The following is a 19435-nucleotide window of genomic DNA, read 5'->3' on the forward strand; positions in this document are numbered from 1 at the left end:
AGCAGTATACAGCAAACATGTAGCCAATATCAAACTAAATGAAGAAAAACATGAAGCAATCCCAATAAAATACGGGATGAGACAAGGCTCCCTACTCTCTCCCTTCCTATTCAAAATAGCACTCCAAGTCCTAGCCAGAGGAATTAGACAACAAAAAGAGCTCAATAGGATACAAATTGGAAAGGAAGAAGTTAAAATGTCACTATTTGCAGATGATATGATTTTTTATATGAAGCCACAATTATGTTTATACCTAAACTCCACAAATATCCAACAAAGAAAACTCTAGAACAATTTCTCTCATGAATATGGATGCAAAAATATTCAATAAAATTCTCACCAAACATTTCATCAGAGAACTACTAAGCCTGATAAACAAAGTGGTTGGGTGTAAAACTAACTCAAATAAATCAGTAGCCTTCCTCTACTCAAAGGATAAACAGACTGAGAAAGAAATTAGGGAAAAGAATTCCATCACATAGTCACAAATAATGTAAAATACCTTGATGGGACTCTAAACAAGCAATTCTTGTCTTGTATGACAAGAATTTCAAGTCCCTGGAGAAAGAAATTGAAGAGGATCTCAGAAGATGGAAAGATCTCCCATGATAATTGATTAACATAGTAAAAATGGCCATCTTGCTGAAAGCCATATTTAATGATATTTAATGAAATCCCCACCCAAAATCCAACTCAATTTTTCACAGAAAAAGCAATTTGAAAATACATTTGGAATAACAAAAAACCTAGGATAGCAAAATCTATTCTGAACAATAAAAGAACTTCTGGAGCAATCTCCATGCCTGACCTCAAGGTGTATTACAGAGCAATCATGATTAAAATTGCATGGTATTTGTACAGAAACAGGCAGGTAGACCAACGGAATGGAATCAATGACCCAGAAATAAAACCATATACCTATGGTCACTTGATCTTTGAAAAAGGAGCTAAAATTATCCAATGGAAAAAGGACATTTTCAACAAATGGTGTTGTTTTAACTAGTCAGCATGTAGAAGAATGAAAACTTACCTATTATTATCTCCTTGTACAAATCTCAACTCCAAGTAGATTCAGACCTCAAAATAATACCAGATACACTGAAACTAACAGAAGAGAATGTGGGGAAGAGCTTCGAACACATGGACACAGGTGAAAATTTCCTGAACAGAATACTGATGTCTTATGCTCTTAGATCAAGAATAGATCAGTGGGCCCTCAAAACATTGCAAAACTTCTGTAAGGTAAAGGACACTGTCAATAGGACAAAATGTCAACCAACAGATTGGGAAAAGATTATTACCAATCCTACATCCAGTGAAGGACTAATATCCAATGTATACAATTAAGCCAAGAAATTAGATTCCAGCAAATCAAATAATCCTACTAAAAATTGCACACTGAGCTAAAAAAGAATTACCACCTGAGAAAGACCAAATGGCTTAGAAGCACCCAAGTAAATGTTCAATATCTTTAAACATCAGGGAAATGAAAATCAAAACAACTCTAAAATTCCATCTCACATCAGTCATAATGGCTAGGATTAAAACTCAGGAGAGGATGTGGAGAAATAGGAACTACTTCTCCATTGTTTGTGGGACTGTAAACTGGTACAACCATTCTGGAAATCAGACTGGAGATTGCTCACAAAATTGGAAATAGTACTATCTGCGGACCCAGGTATACCACTCCTAGGTATAAACCCAAAAGGTGCTCCAATGTATAACAAGGACACATGCTCTACTATGTATATAGCAGTCTTATTTATAATAGCCAGAAGCTGGAAAGGACTCATATGTCCTTCAATAGAAGAATGGATACAGAAAATGTGGTACCTTTACACAATGGTGTACTATTCAACTGTTAAAAACAATGATTACATGAAACACTTAGGCAAATGGATGGAACTAGAAAATATCACCCTTAGTGAGATATTCTAGTCACAAAAGAACACACATGGTATCCACTCACTGATAAGTAGATATTAGCCCCAAAGTTTGGAATACCTAAGAAAATATTCACAGATTATATGAAGCTCAACAAGGAGGAAGAATAAATGTGTATGCTTCAGTCCTTCTTAGAAGAGAGAACAAAATACTCACAGGAGGAAATACAGGGACAAAGAATGGAGCAGGGACTGAAGAAAAGGTCATTTAGAGATGGGTCCACTGGACAATCTATCCCACATGCAGCCATTAAACCCAGTCATTATTGCTGATGCCAAGAAATGTTTGCTGACAGGAGTCAGATATGGGTATCTCCTGAGAGAAGGCTCGTTTCCCCAATATAGGGGACTGCCATGGCATTGAAGTGGGAGTGGGTAAGTGGGAGTGGGAGCATCCTCTTAGAAGCAGAGGCAGAGGGAGTGTACGTGGGAGGGGTTTTGGGATTTGATCCAATTGGACTTGAAATGTAAATACATAAAATATCCAAGAAAAAATAGATTTCAAAAAGAAGATGGCAATAGAAAAACAAATATTTCTTAATAACCTTTTGAGATATAACTTGAGAACCACTCAGGATTCTTGGGGGGAGGGTGGTAATGGGGGGAGAATGGGAGGGGAACACCCATGTAGAAGGGGAGGGAGAGGGGTTAGGGGAATGTGGGCCTGGAAACTGGTGAAGGGAATAACGTTTGAAATGTAAAAAAGAGACACATACACACACGCTCACACATACACACATGCACACACAGGCATATATCCCTAATACCAGGTTTAGCTATTCTAGATAAGTTGGGTTGCAATAACTGTTTATACTCTATCTTGGGAGATTATAATTGCCATTGGACAGTGAAGGGAAGTATATTTAGAAGGTCGTTTACCCCCACACCCGCGGATCCCGGCCTGCAGCAGCTCTCTGCTCCCAAACCCCGTGGGAGAGAGACCTCACCGCCTGGTCAGGTGGGCACTCCTGAGGCTGCAGAGCAGAGGAGACCACCAGCACTGCCCACCCCTGCCCACATCCCTGGCCCGGGAGGAAACTGTAGAGGGCCTCTGGGATCCCATGGGGGAGGGCCCAGGAGCGGCAGGACCCCTGCGCCTGAGACACCACTGGAACCTGAGGGAAGCAGACGGGATAAACAGTTCTCTGCACCCAAATCCCGTGGGAGGGAGAGCTAAACCTACAGAGAGGCAGACACGCCTGGGAAACCAGAAGAGACTGCACTCTGCGCACATCCAGACGCCAGAGGAAAACACCAAACGCCATCTGGAACCCTGGTGCACTGAAGCTCCCAGAAAGAGCAGTGCAGATCTTCTCGGTTGCTGCCGCCGCGGAGAGGACTTGGGCAGTACCCCACGAGCACACTTGAGCCTCGGAACCTCAGGTAGGACCAACTTTTCCGCTGCAAGTGACCTGCCTGGTGAACTCAAGACACAGGCCCACAGGAACAGCTGAAGACCTGTAGAGAGGAAGGACTACACGCCCGAAAGCAGAACACTCTGTCCCCATAACTGGCTGAAAGAAAACAGGAAAACAGGTCTACAGCACTCCTGACACACAGGCTTATAGGACAGTCTAGCCACTGTCAGAAATAGCAGAACAAAGTAACACTAGAGATAATCTGATGGCGAGAGGCAAGCACAGGAACCCAAGCAACAGAAACCAAGACTACATGGCATCATTTAAGCCCAATTCTCCCACCACAATAAACATGGAATATCCAAACACACCAGAAAAGCAAGATCTAGTTTCAAAATCATATTTGATCATGATGCTGGAGGAATTCAAGAAAGACGTGAAGAACTCCCTTAGAGAACAAGTAGAAGCCTACAGAGAGGAATCACAAAAATGCCTGAAAGAATTCCAGGAAAACATAAATAAACGAGTAGAAATCCATAGAGAGGAGACACAAAAATCCCTGAAAGAATTCCAGGAAAACACAATCAAACAGTTAAAGGAATTAAAAATGGCAATAGAAGCAATCAAGAAAGAACACATGGAAACAACCCTGGATATAGAAAATCAAAAGAAGAGACAAGGAGCTGTAGATAGAAGCTTCACCAACAGAATACAAGAGATGGAAGAGAGAATCTCGGGAGCAGAAGATTCCCTAGAAATCATGAACTCAACTGTCAAAGATAATGTAAAGCAGAAAAAGCTACTGGTCCAAAACATACAGGAAATACAGGACTCAATGAGAAGATCAAAACTAAGGATAATAGGTATAGAAGAGAGTGAAGACTCCCAGCTCAAGGGACCAGTAAATATCTTCAACAAAATCATAGAAGAAAACTTCCCTAACCTAAAAAAAGAGATACCCATAGGCATACAAGAAGCCTACAGAACTCCAAATAGATTGGACCAGAAAAGAAACACCTCCGGTCACAGAATAGTCAAAACACCAAACGCACAAAATAAAGAAAGAACATTAAAAGCAGTAAGGGAAAAAGGTCAAGTAACATATAAAGGCAGACCTATCAGAATCACACCAGACTTTTCGCCAGAAACTATGAAGGCCAGAAGATCCTGGACAGATGTCATACAGACCCTAAGAGAACACAAGTGCCAGCCCAGGTTACTGTATCCTGCAAAACTCTCAATTAACATAGATGGAGAAACCAAGATATTCCATGACAAAGCCAAATTTACACAATATCTTTCTACAAATCCAGCACTACAAAGGATAATAAAGGGTAAAGCCCAACATAAGGAGGCAAGCTATACCCTAGAAGAAGCAAGAAACTAATCGTCTTGGCAACAAAACAAAGAGAAGAAAAGCACACAAACATAACCTCACATCCAAATATGAATATAACAGGAAGCAATAATCACTATTCCTTAATATCTCTCAACATCAATGGCCTCAACTCCCCAATAAAAAGACATAGATTAACAAACTGGATATGCAATGAGGACCCTGCATTCTGCTGCCTACAGGAAACACACCTCAGAGACAAAGACAGACACTACCTCAGAGTGAAAGGCTGGAAAACAACTTTCCAAGCAAATGGTCAGAAGAAGCAAGCTGGAGTAGCCATTCTAATATCAAATAAAATCAATTGTCAATTAAAAGTCATCAAAAAAGATAAGGAAGGACACTTCATATTCATCAAAGGAAAAATCCACCAAGATGAACTCTCAATCCTAAATATCTATGCCCCAAATACAAGGGCACCTACATACGTAAAAGAAACCTTACTAAAGCTCAAAACACACATTCCACCTCACACAATAATAGTGGGAGATTTCAACACCCCACTCTCATCAATGGACAGATCATGGAAACAGAAATTAAACAGAGACGTAGACAGACTAAGAGAAGTCATGAGCCAAATGGACTTAACAGATATTTATAGAACATTCTATCCTAAAGCAAAAGGATATACCTTCTTCTCAGCTCCTCATGGTACTTTCTCCAAAATTGACCATATAATTGGTCAAAAAACGGGCCTCAACAGATACAGAAAGATAGAAATAATCCCATGCGTGCTATCGGACCACAACGGCCTAAAACTGGTCTTCAATAATAATAAGGGAAGAATGCCCACATATATGTGGAAGTTGAACAATGCTCTACTCAGCGATAACCTGGTCAAGGAAGAAATAAAGAAAGAAATTAAAGACTTTTTAGAATTTAATGAAAATGAAGGTACAACATACCCAAACTTATGGGACACAATGAAAGCTGTGCTAAGAGGAAAACTCATAGCGCTGAGTGCCTGCAGAAAGAAACAGGAAAGAGCATATGTCAGCAGCTTGACAGCACACCTAAAAGCTCTAGAACAAAAAGAAGCAAATACACCCAGGAGGAGTAGAAGGCAGGAAATAATCAAACTCAGAGCTGAAATCAACCAAGTAGAAACAAAAAGGACCATAGAAAAAATCAACAGAACCAAAAGTTGGTTCTTTGAGAAAATCAACAAGATAGATAAACCCTTAGCCAGACTAACGAGAGGACACAGAGAGTGTGTCCAAATTAACAAAATCAGAAATGAAAAGGGAGACATAACTACAGATTCAGAGGAAATTAAAAAAATCATCAGATCTTACTATAAAAGCCTATATTCAACAAAACTTGAAAATCTACAGGAAATGGACAATTTCCTAGACAAATATCAGGTACCGAAGTTAAATCAGGAACAGATAAACCAGTTAAACAATCCCATATCTCCTAAGGAAATAGAAGCAGTCATTAAAGGTCTCCCAACCAAAAAGAGCCGAGGTTCAGATGGGTCTAGTGTAGAATTCTATCAAACATTCATAGAAGACCTCATACCAATATTATCCAAACTATTCCACAAAATTGAAACAGATGGATCACTCCCGAATTCCTTCTATGAAGCCACAATTACTCTTATACCTAAACCACACAAAGACCCAACAAAGAAAGAGAACTTCAGACCAATTTCCCTTATGAATATCGACGCAAAAATACTCAACAAAATTCTGGCAAACCGAATCCAAGAGCACATCAAAACAATCATCCACCATGATCAAGTAGGCTTCATCCCAGGCATGCAGGGATGGTTTAATATATGGAAAACCATCAACGAGATCCATTATATAAACAAACTGAAAGAACAAAACCACATGATCATTTCATTAGATGCTGAGAAAGCATTTGACAAAATTCAACACCCCTTCATGATAAAAGTCCTGGAATGAATAGGAATTCAAGGCCCATACCTAAACATAGTAAAAGCCATATACAGCAAACCAGTTTCTAACATTAAACTAAATGGAGAGAAACTTGAAGCAATCCCACTAAAATCAGGGACTAGACAAGGCTGCCCACTCTCTCCCTACTTATTCAATATAGTTCTTGAATTTCTAGCCAGAGCAATCAGACAACAAAAGGAGGTCCAGGGGATACAGATCGGAAAAGAAGAAGTCAAAATATCACTATTTGCAGATGATATGATAGTATATTTAAGTGATCCCAAAAGTTCCACCAGAGAACTACTAAAGCTGATAAACAACTTCAGCAAAGTGGCTGGGTATAAAATTACCTCAAATAAATCAGTAGCCTTCCTCTACACAAAAGAGAAACAAGCCGAGAAAGAAATTAGGGAAACGACACCCTTCATAATAGACCCAAATAATATAAAGTACCTCAGTGTGACTTTAACAAAGCAAGTAAAAGATCTGTACAATAAGAACTTCAAGACACTGAAGAAAGAAATTGAAGAAGACCTCAGAAGATGGAAAGATCTCCCATGCCATTGGTTGGCAGGATTAATATAGTAAAAATGGCCATTTTACCAAAAGCAATCTACAGATTCAATGCAATCCCCATCAAAATACCAATCCAATTCTTCAAAGAGTTAGACAGAACAATTTGCAAATTCATCTGGAATAACAAAAAACCCAGGATAGCTAAAACTATCCTCAACAATAAAAGGACTTCAGGGGGAATCACTATCCCTGAACTCAAGCAGTATTACAGAGCAATAGTGATAAAAACTGCTTGGTACTGGTACAGAGACAGACAGATAGACCAATGGAATAGAATTGAAGACCCAGAAATGAACCCATACACCTATGGTCACTTGATTTTTGACAAAGGAGCCAAAACCATCCAATGGAAAAAAGATAGCATTTTCAGCAAATGGTGCTGGTTCAACTGGAGGTCAACATGTAGAAAATGCAGATTGATCCATGCTTATCACCCTGTACAAAGCTTAAGTCCAAGTGGATCAAGGACCTCCACATCAAACCTGATACACTCAATCTAATAGAAGAAAAACTAGGGAAGCATCTGGAACACATGGGCACTGGAAAAAATTTCCTGAACAAAACACCAATGGCTTATGCTCTAAGATCAAGAATCAACAAATGGGATCTCATAAAACTGCAAAGCTTCTGTAAGGCAAAGGACACTGTGGTTAGGACAAATCGGCAACCAACAGATTGGGAAAAGATCTTTACCAATCCTACAACAGATAGAGGCCTTATATCCAAAATATACAAAGAACTCAAGAAGTTAGACCGCAGGGAGACAAATAACCCTATTAAAAATGGGGTTCAGAGCTAAACAAAGAATTCACAGCTGAGGAATGCCGAATGGATGAGAAACACCTAAAGAATGTTCAACATCTTTAGTCATAAGGGAAATGCAAATCAAAAAAACCCTGAGATTTCACCTCACACCAGTGAGAATGGCTAAGATCAAAAACTCAGGTGACAGCAGATGCTGGCGAGGATGCGGAGAAAGAGGAACACTCCTCCATTGTTGGTGGGATTGCAGACTGGTACAACCATTCTGGAAATCAGTCTGGAGGTTCCTCAGAAAATTGGACATTGAACTGCCTGAGGATCCAGCTATACCTCTCTTGGGCATATACCCAAAAGATGCCCCAACATATAAAAAAGACACGTGCTCCACTATGTTCATCGCAGCCTTATTTATAATAGCCAGAAGCTGGAAAGAACCCAGATGCCCTTCAACAGAGGAATGGCTACAGAAAATGTGGTACATCTACACAATGGAATATTACTCAGCTATCAAAAACAACGGCTTTATGAAATTCGTAGGCAAATGGTTGGAACTGGAAAATATCATCCTGAATGAGCTAACCCAATCACAGAAAGACATACATGGTATGCACTTACTGATAAGTGGCTATTAGCCCAAATGCTTGAATTACTCTAGGTGTCTAGAACAAATGAAAGTCAAGACGGATGATCAAAATGTGAATGCTTCACTCCTTCTCTAAAAGGGGAACAAGAATACCCTTGGCAAGGAAGAGAGAGGCAAAGATTAAAACAGAGACTGAAGGAACTCCCATTCAGAGCCTGCCCCACATGTGGCCCATACATATACAGCCACCCAATTAGACAAGATGGATGAAGCAAAGAAGTGCAGACCGACAGGAGCCGGATGTAGATCGCTCCTGAGAGACACAGCCAGAATACAGCAAATACAGAGGCGAATGCCAGCAGCAAACCACTGAACTGAGAATAGGACCCCCGTTGAAGGAATCAGAGAAAGAACTGGAAGAGCTTGAAGGGGCTCGAGACCCCATATGTACAACAATTTCAAGCAACCAGAGCTTCCAGGGACTAAGCCACTACCTAAAGACTATACATGGACTGACCCTGGACTCTGACCTCATAGGTAGCAATGAATATCCTAGAAAGAGCACCAGAGGAAGGGGAAGCCCTGGGTCCTGCTAAGACTGAACCCCCAGTGAACTAGACTGTTGGGGGGAGGGCGGCAATGGGGGGAGGGTTGGGAGGGGAACACCCATAAGGAAGGGGAGGGGGAGGGATTAGGGTGATGTTTGCCTGGAAACCGGGAAAGGGAATAACAATCGAAATGTAAATAAGAAATATTCAAGTTAATAAAGATTAAAAAAAAAGAAATGTAAAAAAGAAATACCCAATTTATTAAAGATGGGGAAAAAACTTCATATTGATAATTGTGTAATATTTTTTATTTCTTATTATCCCTGGAAAGCACATATTTAAAAGTCAATATGCTTCAATTTCCCCATGGGATTCCCCTTTTATTCTTAATCTTCACATTTAACTTTTCATTGAAATATCTTTAATAAATCTTTAACTCTGCTTCATACTAGCTAGTCCTGAAATTCTTTTTTTATCAAAGCCTTGAATCCAGCTTTGAGGTTCCTAAAAGTTGAGGTTCCTAAAAGGTTAATGGAATGCTACAGGCTTCTGAGGATGAGAGTGTGGAATTGTGTCTCTGTGTCCTCAGCCACTGACACCTAGTGAAGTTTGTTCTCATTCCTTCATGAAACAGATATTTGCTTCTATATGACATACAGTGAGACAAGTCACATCTGAAAATACTGTTGATTTTTACAACTAGGAATTTGTGTACTACTACCTTCTTGTGAGTAGAGGTTTCATGATGAAGTCCACCCTCTGACCAACACAAGGACAGTTCTATGCTCTAAACCTCCTTAACATGAATTGTCCAGAACCATGTACATGACTGACTGTTCTGGGACTGAGAAGCTCCTCCTATTATAAGATTACACTATATTAAAATACTTGAGCCCGTGCCATGGAAAAAAGCCAATAAACAACTTAGTAGGTTGTGCACAGCATCAATAAAAATAAGAACAGGGCCACCAAAGGATTATACATACATAATATATTCACCAATACATACTCATACCCACTCATCCATGGATACTTATATATTTATATTTAAGTCCACTCTTTTCATATGAGAGAAATAATGCTACATTTCTTTCTCTCTGTATCTATGACTTTTTCAGATATTCCCCTCCCTGTCTTTGTTATTCAATCAACTATAGGATGAAATATTTAGAAAGAACAAATATACTTTTACTAAAACCATATAGGCTTTCATCCTTATTAGTCCCTTAAACACCTTGTAACAACTATTTACAGATCACTTACAGATACAGATGAATTACAATAGATATTATAAGTAGTCTAGAGAGGATTGAAATTATATGGGAAAAATGTTGGTAGGCCATGCTAAAAGCCACAGCTTTTTCTAAAAGCGACTTTATCATCCTGGGAATTTAGTGTCCCAGAACATCTGAACCCATTTCTCTATAGATATTGAAGAAAGATGATAATTGTAGGAATGAGTGGGTTTTACCAGTGGAGTAACTTGTCAGATTTACAAACATCAAGAACATGTCTCAGAAACAGATAAATGCAATCCGGTAAAACTGGTGAAGAAAGATGGGAAGGAAGATCAGGAGGGTATGGGGACACCCAAGAGCCAGCCCGAGCCACCCCACCTTCCTGCTGCAGGAACGGTTTCTCTCTTTACAGTGTGGAAGTCCAGATCCACAGAAGTATGAGGTCAGACCAGTCTGAGCAGCCTTCACTCACAGGTGAGGAGGAGCTCAGAGAGTCCTGAAAATGTTGAGCACTCCTGCCTCCTGAAGACAATAGACTGAACTACTAGTCCTTGCCCAGCCTTCCAGCTTGTTGGTTCAGCCTAAAGTCACAAAGATAGATGAGGTCTTTGAGATCTCAGTAAAAGTGGCTCCTTTCCCTGCTGCCTGCCCTGGAAGGAGAGAGTTAAGGGCTGACTCTCTCATGAGAAATTAAAGGCATTCTACCAGGAGTGAAAACTGGGATCTTCCTGTAAGAGAAACTAACTCATTATATACACATACCCACAATGTTGTGGGAGAAGAGACTGAAGAAACAATAAGATTAACATATAAAGGAAGGCAATTGGTAGAGAACAATTGAAAGCCCTATACTACTTGGCCTTCATACAACAAATGGATCATGTTCAAGGAAAACTCAGGCTCTGCAAATTTCAGAGAGACAGCTGCTATGTAAATGTCTTTTGAAAGGCCATGTGAATCATGGCCCAATGTTGTGGACTCTTCTCAGCACTCTAACCTGCTCTTATTCTGGGAGTGCTTTCCTTTCTCAACAAACTGGGTCTATTGCTCTTTTTTATGAGTTTATGGCTCAATTCTTTGCCATGGAACACAGGATGTGGACACTTCAGTACAGGCTCAGATCTTTACTCAGAACAACATTCATGCAGACCCAAATACAAACATGTACAATACTCATGTGCAGAGACAGCCATCTAAGGGATATGCTGACAGAAACTTGTGAACACATTTTCACTTAAGCATACAAAATATCCTCAAACTTGTATGCATATACATGGTCCTTCTCACATACAGATACCCACAAATATATAGTCTCAGTTAAACATTTATATACACAAGTACACACATAGTATACTCCCTAGTGTATGTTGATCGACACCCATGGCCACAATACTAGGTAACATTCACAGATTCAGAAAATGCCCAGAGATATTCAAAGCCTTACATTTACACACTAGACAGGAATGCAAGTCCTGGAACTCTGAGTTTCTTCTTGGTTTTGGCTCAACTCACTTCACTAAACATGAATTTCTCTGAGATTAAAGCAGAAATGATGGGAAAAAACACCATTCTCTCCAGGTGTACCAATAAAAATTAACCAAGATGAATTAGAGTAGATTGATTATAATATCTTGCTTTTCTATATTCCTTCTCTATAGAAAAAGTCACATCCATATGTGCCACCTCAGTCCAGTACCCTTGGTTGTCTACTCTTCTTCTTTGTCATTGACTTTCTTATTGGATCCTTATTGTTGTTTAATTTACTTTTTATATTCATGGTTTTGAAGCTTCCTTTTCTAACCTGCCATCCCAGCAGGGATATTTGTTGTTGTTTTCTCCTTTTTCTTCTTTTTTCCCAGGTGTGTAACGAATGTCTGCAAACTTACCATTCCTAGGTTAGACAGGAAGTGGAAATAGAAGAGTCACATAGAAGCTTACAGGCACCCATAGAGAAGCGGGGGGAGGGGTTAGGGAGATGTTGGCCTGGAAACCGGGAAAGGGAATAACAATTGAAATGTAAATAAGAAATACCCAAGTTAAAAAAGATAAAAAAAAATCCATGACCTAAAAATGGAAATAGAAACAATAAAAAGGCACAAAGGGAGACAACTCTAGAGATAGAAAACCTAGGGAAGAGATGAAGAGTCATAGACACAGGCATCACCCGAAAAAAAAAGAAGCTTACAGGCTAGCAAGACAATAACAATACACTGAAGCAGAAAATACAGCATGAGAGGCACCATCTTTCCAAGGTAGAAAGAAGATACAGATTCCTGAAAGTTGTCCTCTGACCTACACACTTGCTTCAAAGCCTGGACTCCTCAAGATGTAAACACAAAAATGAATAAGTATGTTTAAATCCAAGGTATATAACATAAATAAAAAGGTTCATATATAAATAAAGGGAGTTGCCAGAAAGGCTGGAAGCTCTTCTCTATCTGGGCTGCACATAACAAACAGCATGTTCCCCGAAGCTCAAGATATACGAGTAAAAAAAGAGAAAGATGTGTGTGTTGTGAATGATCTATAAAGGGTCGTGATCCATAAAGGCCTAATTTTCAGCACTTTTGAGCACAGGCTTTTTGCTCAGCTCACCTGTCCATTTATGTTCTTGGGAGTGCTTTCCCTTTCTTAATAATACATCTATATTTCTGTATTCCTGGTCTAATTATTTTTTCTGGGATATGAAAACCTGTATATTTCAGGTACTTTAGTATGCCGACTCAGCTGTGTGACTGCAGGAAAAAAAACTATGATAAAAGTCTGACGATGCAGGCACAGCTATGTTTTCTCAGCTGTTCCCATGGAAGAAGAGTAGTGACATGAAGAGTTAAGTTCTAAGTGTGATGCATAAGAAACCTCAAGAAAGCTTGCTTATGCTGGAGATCTGGCCCAGGTGGTGTGGGTGCCGAAGAGCTTGCCCTGATGGTATGTGAGAGGAAGAGCTTCAAGCTGATCAACCCACCCAGTCCCAGATCCAGAGCTTTGAGTTGGCCCACCCCTATGTCTACACTCTATGAACTGCTGGAGCTTGTGAAGGGGGTGGTCCTCCAGAACCAAAGCTTCACAATCTCTATAACACAGGGCAACAGGATATCTGAGAGAAATCCCAGTGAGGATTCAGTGAGCCAAAGCCAAAGGGCTCGAATCAGCACAAAATGACTCACTGCAGTGGACATTTGCAAGAAAAGCTGTTGAGGCAAAATGGTATACTGTGGCATACTGCAGCTTCCATGGCAAAATATTTGTTTATATGTCTGTTGTTTGTTTTTTGGGGGGGGACTATGAGGGCACAGGGCAGATAAGGAAGGACAGGGAGATAAGTGAGATTGGTGGGTGCATTATGTGAAATTCACAAAGGAACCACTAAAATATTTTTACAAAAAGAAACATCTAGGTAGGCAGGAATACTGGAATACCACAGCTACATGTAATGGAGCATGTGCAGACAGTGGTACATGAAAGTCCCAATCCTTCATGGTTATATTTCATGATGCAAGCTTTTAATTACTACTCCAGTGCCATGTCTGCCTGCTGCCAAGCTTGTGTCCATGATGGCGTCTGGATCTCCAAATGAATTTATAAGTTGCCTTGATCATGGCATTTTTGTCATGGCAATAAAAGTGTAACTAAGACAATGTTCAATTTTTGTTCAACATTACAAGAATCTTTGAATTTCAGCAGGACCCAATGGTCTCCAAAATCTACTGATGGAGTATCCTTATCCCTGAAGGATCTTTCAGACTTCAAGTCGATACTCAATATCATATGTGTTACCACAACCTATAAAACATGATGGTGTTTTAGCCTCTACATACATATATGATTACATTGAAATAAACTAAACACACTAAGTTAACAATAATAATACTAAAATATTACAATATAGGAGCTTTGTCCAGGTGCAATGAGGCTTGTCCAAGGTGTACAAGTGGCTAATTGATAACCAGAAGCATCAAGTTAATCAATGATACATAGTCAATAGAGCCTGGATTTTCTCTCTGCCTGGCAAGCAATACACTTGGATTTCCAGGGCTAACACTCATTACTAGTATTTCGTATCAAGAGTTCTGAAGGCTGTCAGAACCTCACAAAGATATCAAACTGCAATGCTTTTCCAGGGTCCCCTGGTGGCCAGGACTTTAATACTTCAGTACTAGCTAGGATGATTTGGGGTTTGGGGAGGAAAGAACAAGGGAGGAGCCAAAACTATCTCTGGATTTTGGAATATGCTGAACGTCTCTTGCCCCTACCTTTTCAGAGGTATGGAGGTGTCTTTGTCTTTAGCAAAGAGTAAATGAACTGACATTTAACTTTCCAAGTGCACTGAGGGCTTTCTTTTGCCCCAACTTCAGTGTATTTTAGATACTGGAAAGATTTCCTTTGAAAGTCTAAATTTTCCTGCTCATGAAGTCAGTAGAAAATGTATGCACTTGGGAGAGTTTGGGAGGCTCCACATTGAGGCCTGGATTATTTTGCATCTTTTTCTGCAGGAGCTCTCTCTCTCTCTCTCTCTCTCTCTCTCTCTCTCTCTCTCTCTCTCTCTCTCTCTCTGTGTGTGTGTGTGTGTGTGTGTGTGTGTGTTCTTCCTGACCCTCCACAATAGTCACATACCTCTTTTCTATGGTAGGGGAAGCATAACTGAGGAAGATTTTCCTAAATGACCCACAGACCTAAAAAGTTCATCCTTTGGAATCAAGAACAGGTCTTAGGAAAAGTTCCTAGAATGTCATTCCACTTTTGCTCATCCCTCTACCTATCCTTATATCATATAACTCTACATTCAGTTCACCATATCTACCCAAATAGACTTGGCACTAGTTGTTGATTGTGCTTTTGCCCTCTTAGTCTACTCTGAAATAATGCCTTCTCTACCTCCTAAGAACCATAGCGGTAAAACTCCTTGCCAGTACCCTGTTTTGAAAATCCAGTGCTTCCGTGTAATGAAGGCATACTTCCCTAACTACAATACTTCAAAGTCACTAAACGAGTCACTAACGAGTGCAGCACTGTACCTCCAATGTGGGCAGTCATTTGTCTTACCCACTGGATAAACTATCAAGGAATCCTGTGGCAGCTTGTCCTCCCTGAGAGTTTCTCTTGGGTGCTAGAAGCCCAGGGTTCTATAAAGTTATGAAAGAATAAGGTTATGATTAAGCAAGTGAGCAAACAGAACCTGGTCAGTTGCACTCAGAGCCTAGAAGATATTTCCTGTACAAAATAATAGTATTGTGAACTCATAAATATCAGTACAGAAAAGTGCAGCCTTATCAGGTAGTTTTAAAGAAAGTATTTACTTAAAAGAAAGAGAAAAAGAGAGAGCTCTCATCCTGGTTGCTTCTGAGGCAGAACACCAAGTTTGGAAACAATAGGGACACCATGAAGGAAAGGACAACCTATTCCTACTCACTCTTCTGGTTCTGATTTTTATCTCACACTTGTGGACATCTATGAGTTGCCCATGTAATTGACAAAACTAGTATGCTCATTTTTATAAAGAACAAAGAAGCTTGCTAAAAAATAGTTAATGTGGAAAAGTGAGATGGCTTAGTAGGCAAAGGAGCTTATCACCAAAGCTGATGATCTGACTGTGAATCCAGGGATCCACATGGCAGAAGAAGAGAACAGACTCCTACAAGTTTTCCTCTAATGTTCTCTTGATATTACAGCATGTGAGCCCCTCCCACACAAATAAATAGATAAAAATAAATAAATAATTGTGATTAAAAGGTACTTTTAATATTTAACACGAAGTCAGGGAGGTGGTTCAGTGGGTAAAACACTTTCAATACATGTCTAAGTTTAGATCTCCAGAACCCAATTAAACTATATTTATCAGTGCATGTCTGCAATCTCAGTACTACATAGACACCTGAGTGCCCAGAAACTCGTGGACTAACTATCTTGCATATGCAAACGATGAAGAAGAGACTATCTCTGACAATGTGGAAGGTGAGAAAATTACACCTGAGGTTGTCCTCTGACTTTCAAATTTGTGTTATGGCACATGAACACACACACACACACACACACACACACACACACACACAGAGACACACACACACAGACACATATGCAAACACACATGTGCAAAGAAACACACACAAAGGGAGAGAGAAAAAGGAGATTTTCTCAAAATAGCTAATGAGCTATGCCTGAAACCTTATCTCCTGTGATATATATATATTTTTCTCGATAAACATTTTATATCTACCAGCTCTCTTCCAACTACAATGTATCTAAGACAGACTCTTCTTTGAAGACAAGATTCTATGGATGAGAAAAAGGAATTTAGACATACCTATTTTTGCTGATACCTCAAATTACTGCAGATCATACAGTCTTGAAATATCTAAAGTAGCACACACATCTATTGCTGTGGCACTTAAAAATATTACTCTCCTAATACCTACATTTAACTCTCTTCAAATTCCTATTGTCTTTCAGATTATTCAATTAATTCACTGAAGGGTACATTCTGACTTCACATTCAGTTCTTTTACATGAGATGTCAGGGACCCAGGTGTACATAAATTAAAGTCCCCTTCAACCTACAGTTCTGTTCTCAGCTGCTAGTGACAAACCCATAGAGCAGTTTGCAAAAGCCAGAGTACCCATGTTACTAGTTCCTCTCCTCCCAGAGTCTTTTGAGTCCATTACTTCTTACCTGGCCCATACGTGAGCAAAAGACTGGCAGTCAGAGTCAGCAGGTACCTGCATTGATGTGCTGAGCAGGGCAGGTCCTCCTGTCCCATCCTCCTGCCTGGCTGGGCTGTGCTTTGCTTCTTACTCCAAGTAAGGTTCTGAGAGACTGAACCCAGACTAACCTGCCCTCAGCTTAGCTTCAGGGAGGGTGTTGACACACCTTGCTAAGAGAGGCAGGACCTACTTGCCCTAGAGGGAAGCAATGGCTGTCACAGCTGGCAAATGTCATCTGGCATTATTCAGAGCCTATACAGTGACTAACACCTTGTATACTAATACAAGGCCAAGGGTAATTATTGCCCTTAGCAAAGCTTGACTCTAGTACTAAGCAAGATGTCTGATCTGTCTGAGTTTGAAGGAGGAAAGAGAAACCTCTGGTACACATCTTTTCTTTTTACCCCGCTACCCTCCTACACACACACACGCACACACACGCACACACACGCACACACACTCACACACACACATTTTACCTGATAGCTTCTCACTTAGAGCCTGGTACCACCAGATAGGAATGGGGTGGACCGTCCTCTGGGGAAGGTTCAACTCCTACAGAGTATATGTCAGTTTGGCATGTGTGGGAGTGCGGGGCAGGCAGCATTCCTGGGTGGGAACTCCTTAGTTGCCAGGAAAGATGAAAATGAAGACTAAGCTTTTTAGTAGCTCACAACAGTCACCCCATTTTCTTTTGTCTCGACCATCATCCCTGTCCTGCACTGCAGGGACTGTAGTGTATTTCTTCTAAGTCAAGCTGCTCAGTTGCCCTGACAGACAGGAAGGGTGCAAATTGCTGCACAGAATTCAGCAAGAAGTGCAGAAAATATCCTTTAGATATTAAGAACATTGGATGCTCTTTCAGAGGACCCAGGTTTAATTTGAGACACCAACACAGTGGCTAACAGCCATCTGTTTCTCTAGTTCAAGGAGATCTGACACCCTTAGCTGAACATCAGGCACAGACACACATGCAGCCAAACACCCATATACACAAATTTTAAATAAAATGAAAAAAAAATAAAAAAATTGAATTCAGCAAGAGATTTGGAGTTTCTGGTTCTTATTTTCAAGACCCATAATCTCTTCTAGGTTCTGTTGGGGGAATGTTCATTTATTTATACATGTATTTTGGTGCATGTAACCATGTGTGAATTTCAGAAGACAGTTGTTAAGTGTCTTAATTTCTCAGGAGCTGTTCAACATTTTAGAATTTAATTATTTTATTATGTTTCTTTGTTATTTTTTGGGTGGGTGTATTGGTTGGTTTTTTTTTTTTTTGCTTTTTGTTTTATTTTATTGATATATTTTTTGCTTGCTTCAATATGTGTGTGCAGGTGTATATCATGTAAGATTCATTTTTCTTTGTCTACCATGTGGATTTCAGCTGTAGATAAAACTCAGGTCCTCAAGCTTGGTGACAACTGTCTTTACCCACTGTGCCATTTGAATGGTTTTCCACTGACATGGGGTTCACTAATGTGGTTAGATGGATTGACTAGCAAGCCCCAGTATGTGCATCTCTTCCCCATGCTTATATTCCCAGTATAGGGATTACAAATGCACAGACCATCACACCAGTACATTACCATACTCTGAACACATTGCAGGGCTTTATAGGTAGGTTCCATGAATTGAACTCGGGCTCTCCTGCTTACAGTTCAAACATTTTACTGATTTAGCTATCTCCTCAGACTCCTTTCTCAATAGCCTACTAAAAATCAAGTAGGATAAGAAATGGAATCTCCTTGACCATTCTTTCCACTTGCCCAGATCCTTAGGAAAGTCTCAGTTTTTCAGCCTTTCACAGACAGGTATAGTAGCTTTAAGATCACCCATCTCCCAAAGTCAGTGAGTGCAGGTGCTCAGGGTAAAGAGGTCAGAGTTTGGAATTCAGGTCTCCATGTCTCTCTTACCTCTTGTCCCTGGAACTAAACTTTATAAACCTATGGTTGGTACAAGTTTAATTATTAGTAACCTCCACCTCCACCTTTCAGGTCACCATCTTCTTGCAGTTTCCTGAAGGTTTACCCACCAGTTTGCTTTCCCTGCTTATGCCGCTTGTAATATTTGGAATTTTCACTCCCTCCTCACAGGGGCATATTGAGCATGTGCCTCATTGGTGATGGGCATATAAACAAGTACAGGGTTGACCTGTAACTAATAAGTCAGTATGAGACATCAGACTTCAACATGGAAGTGGTTGGAGAATTAAATCAGGCTTCCTGGAATAGATGTCATAGAACCCAAGGGAGAAGGGTAAGCCAGAATCAGCTGGCCCAGGTGAGGTCGTAGTGAAGAAGTTTTCCAAAGAGAATACAGCAGTTGGAGGCGGTGGAGAAGAAGAGCAGGAGATGCTGAGCTTGGCTTTTGTCTGAACTTTCAACGGCAGTCCCTACCAAGGCACTCTCCACCCACAAAAAGTAAA

The 19435-nt window shown here is 40.2% G+C and overlaps 1 protein-coding gene across 1 annotated transcript in view; it reads right to left on the reverse strand.

Annotated features, from left to right (window-relative positions):
- Positions 1-17358, reverse strand: part of Muc16 (mucin 16, cell surface associated) — a 203655-nt gene extending 186297 nt beyond the window's left edge. The window contains exon 1 of the mRNA XM_063266294.1: positions 16976-17358. Coding sequence (XP_063122364.1) covers positions 16976-17063 — 88 coding nt within the window. The 5' untranslated portion in view covers positions 17064-17358. The remainder of the gene's footprint in view (positions 1-16975) is intronic.
- Between the last annotated feature and the right edge of the window lie 2077 nt (positions 17359-19435).

This window comes from Rattus norvegicus, chromosome 8 (genome assembly GCF_036323735.1).
Source record: "Rattus norvegicus strain BN/NHsdMcwi chromosome 8, GRCr8, whole genome shotgun sequence".
Classification (NCBI taxonomy): Eukaryota; Metazoa; Chordata; class Mammalia; order Rodentia; family Muridae; genus Rattus; species Rattus norvegicus.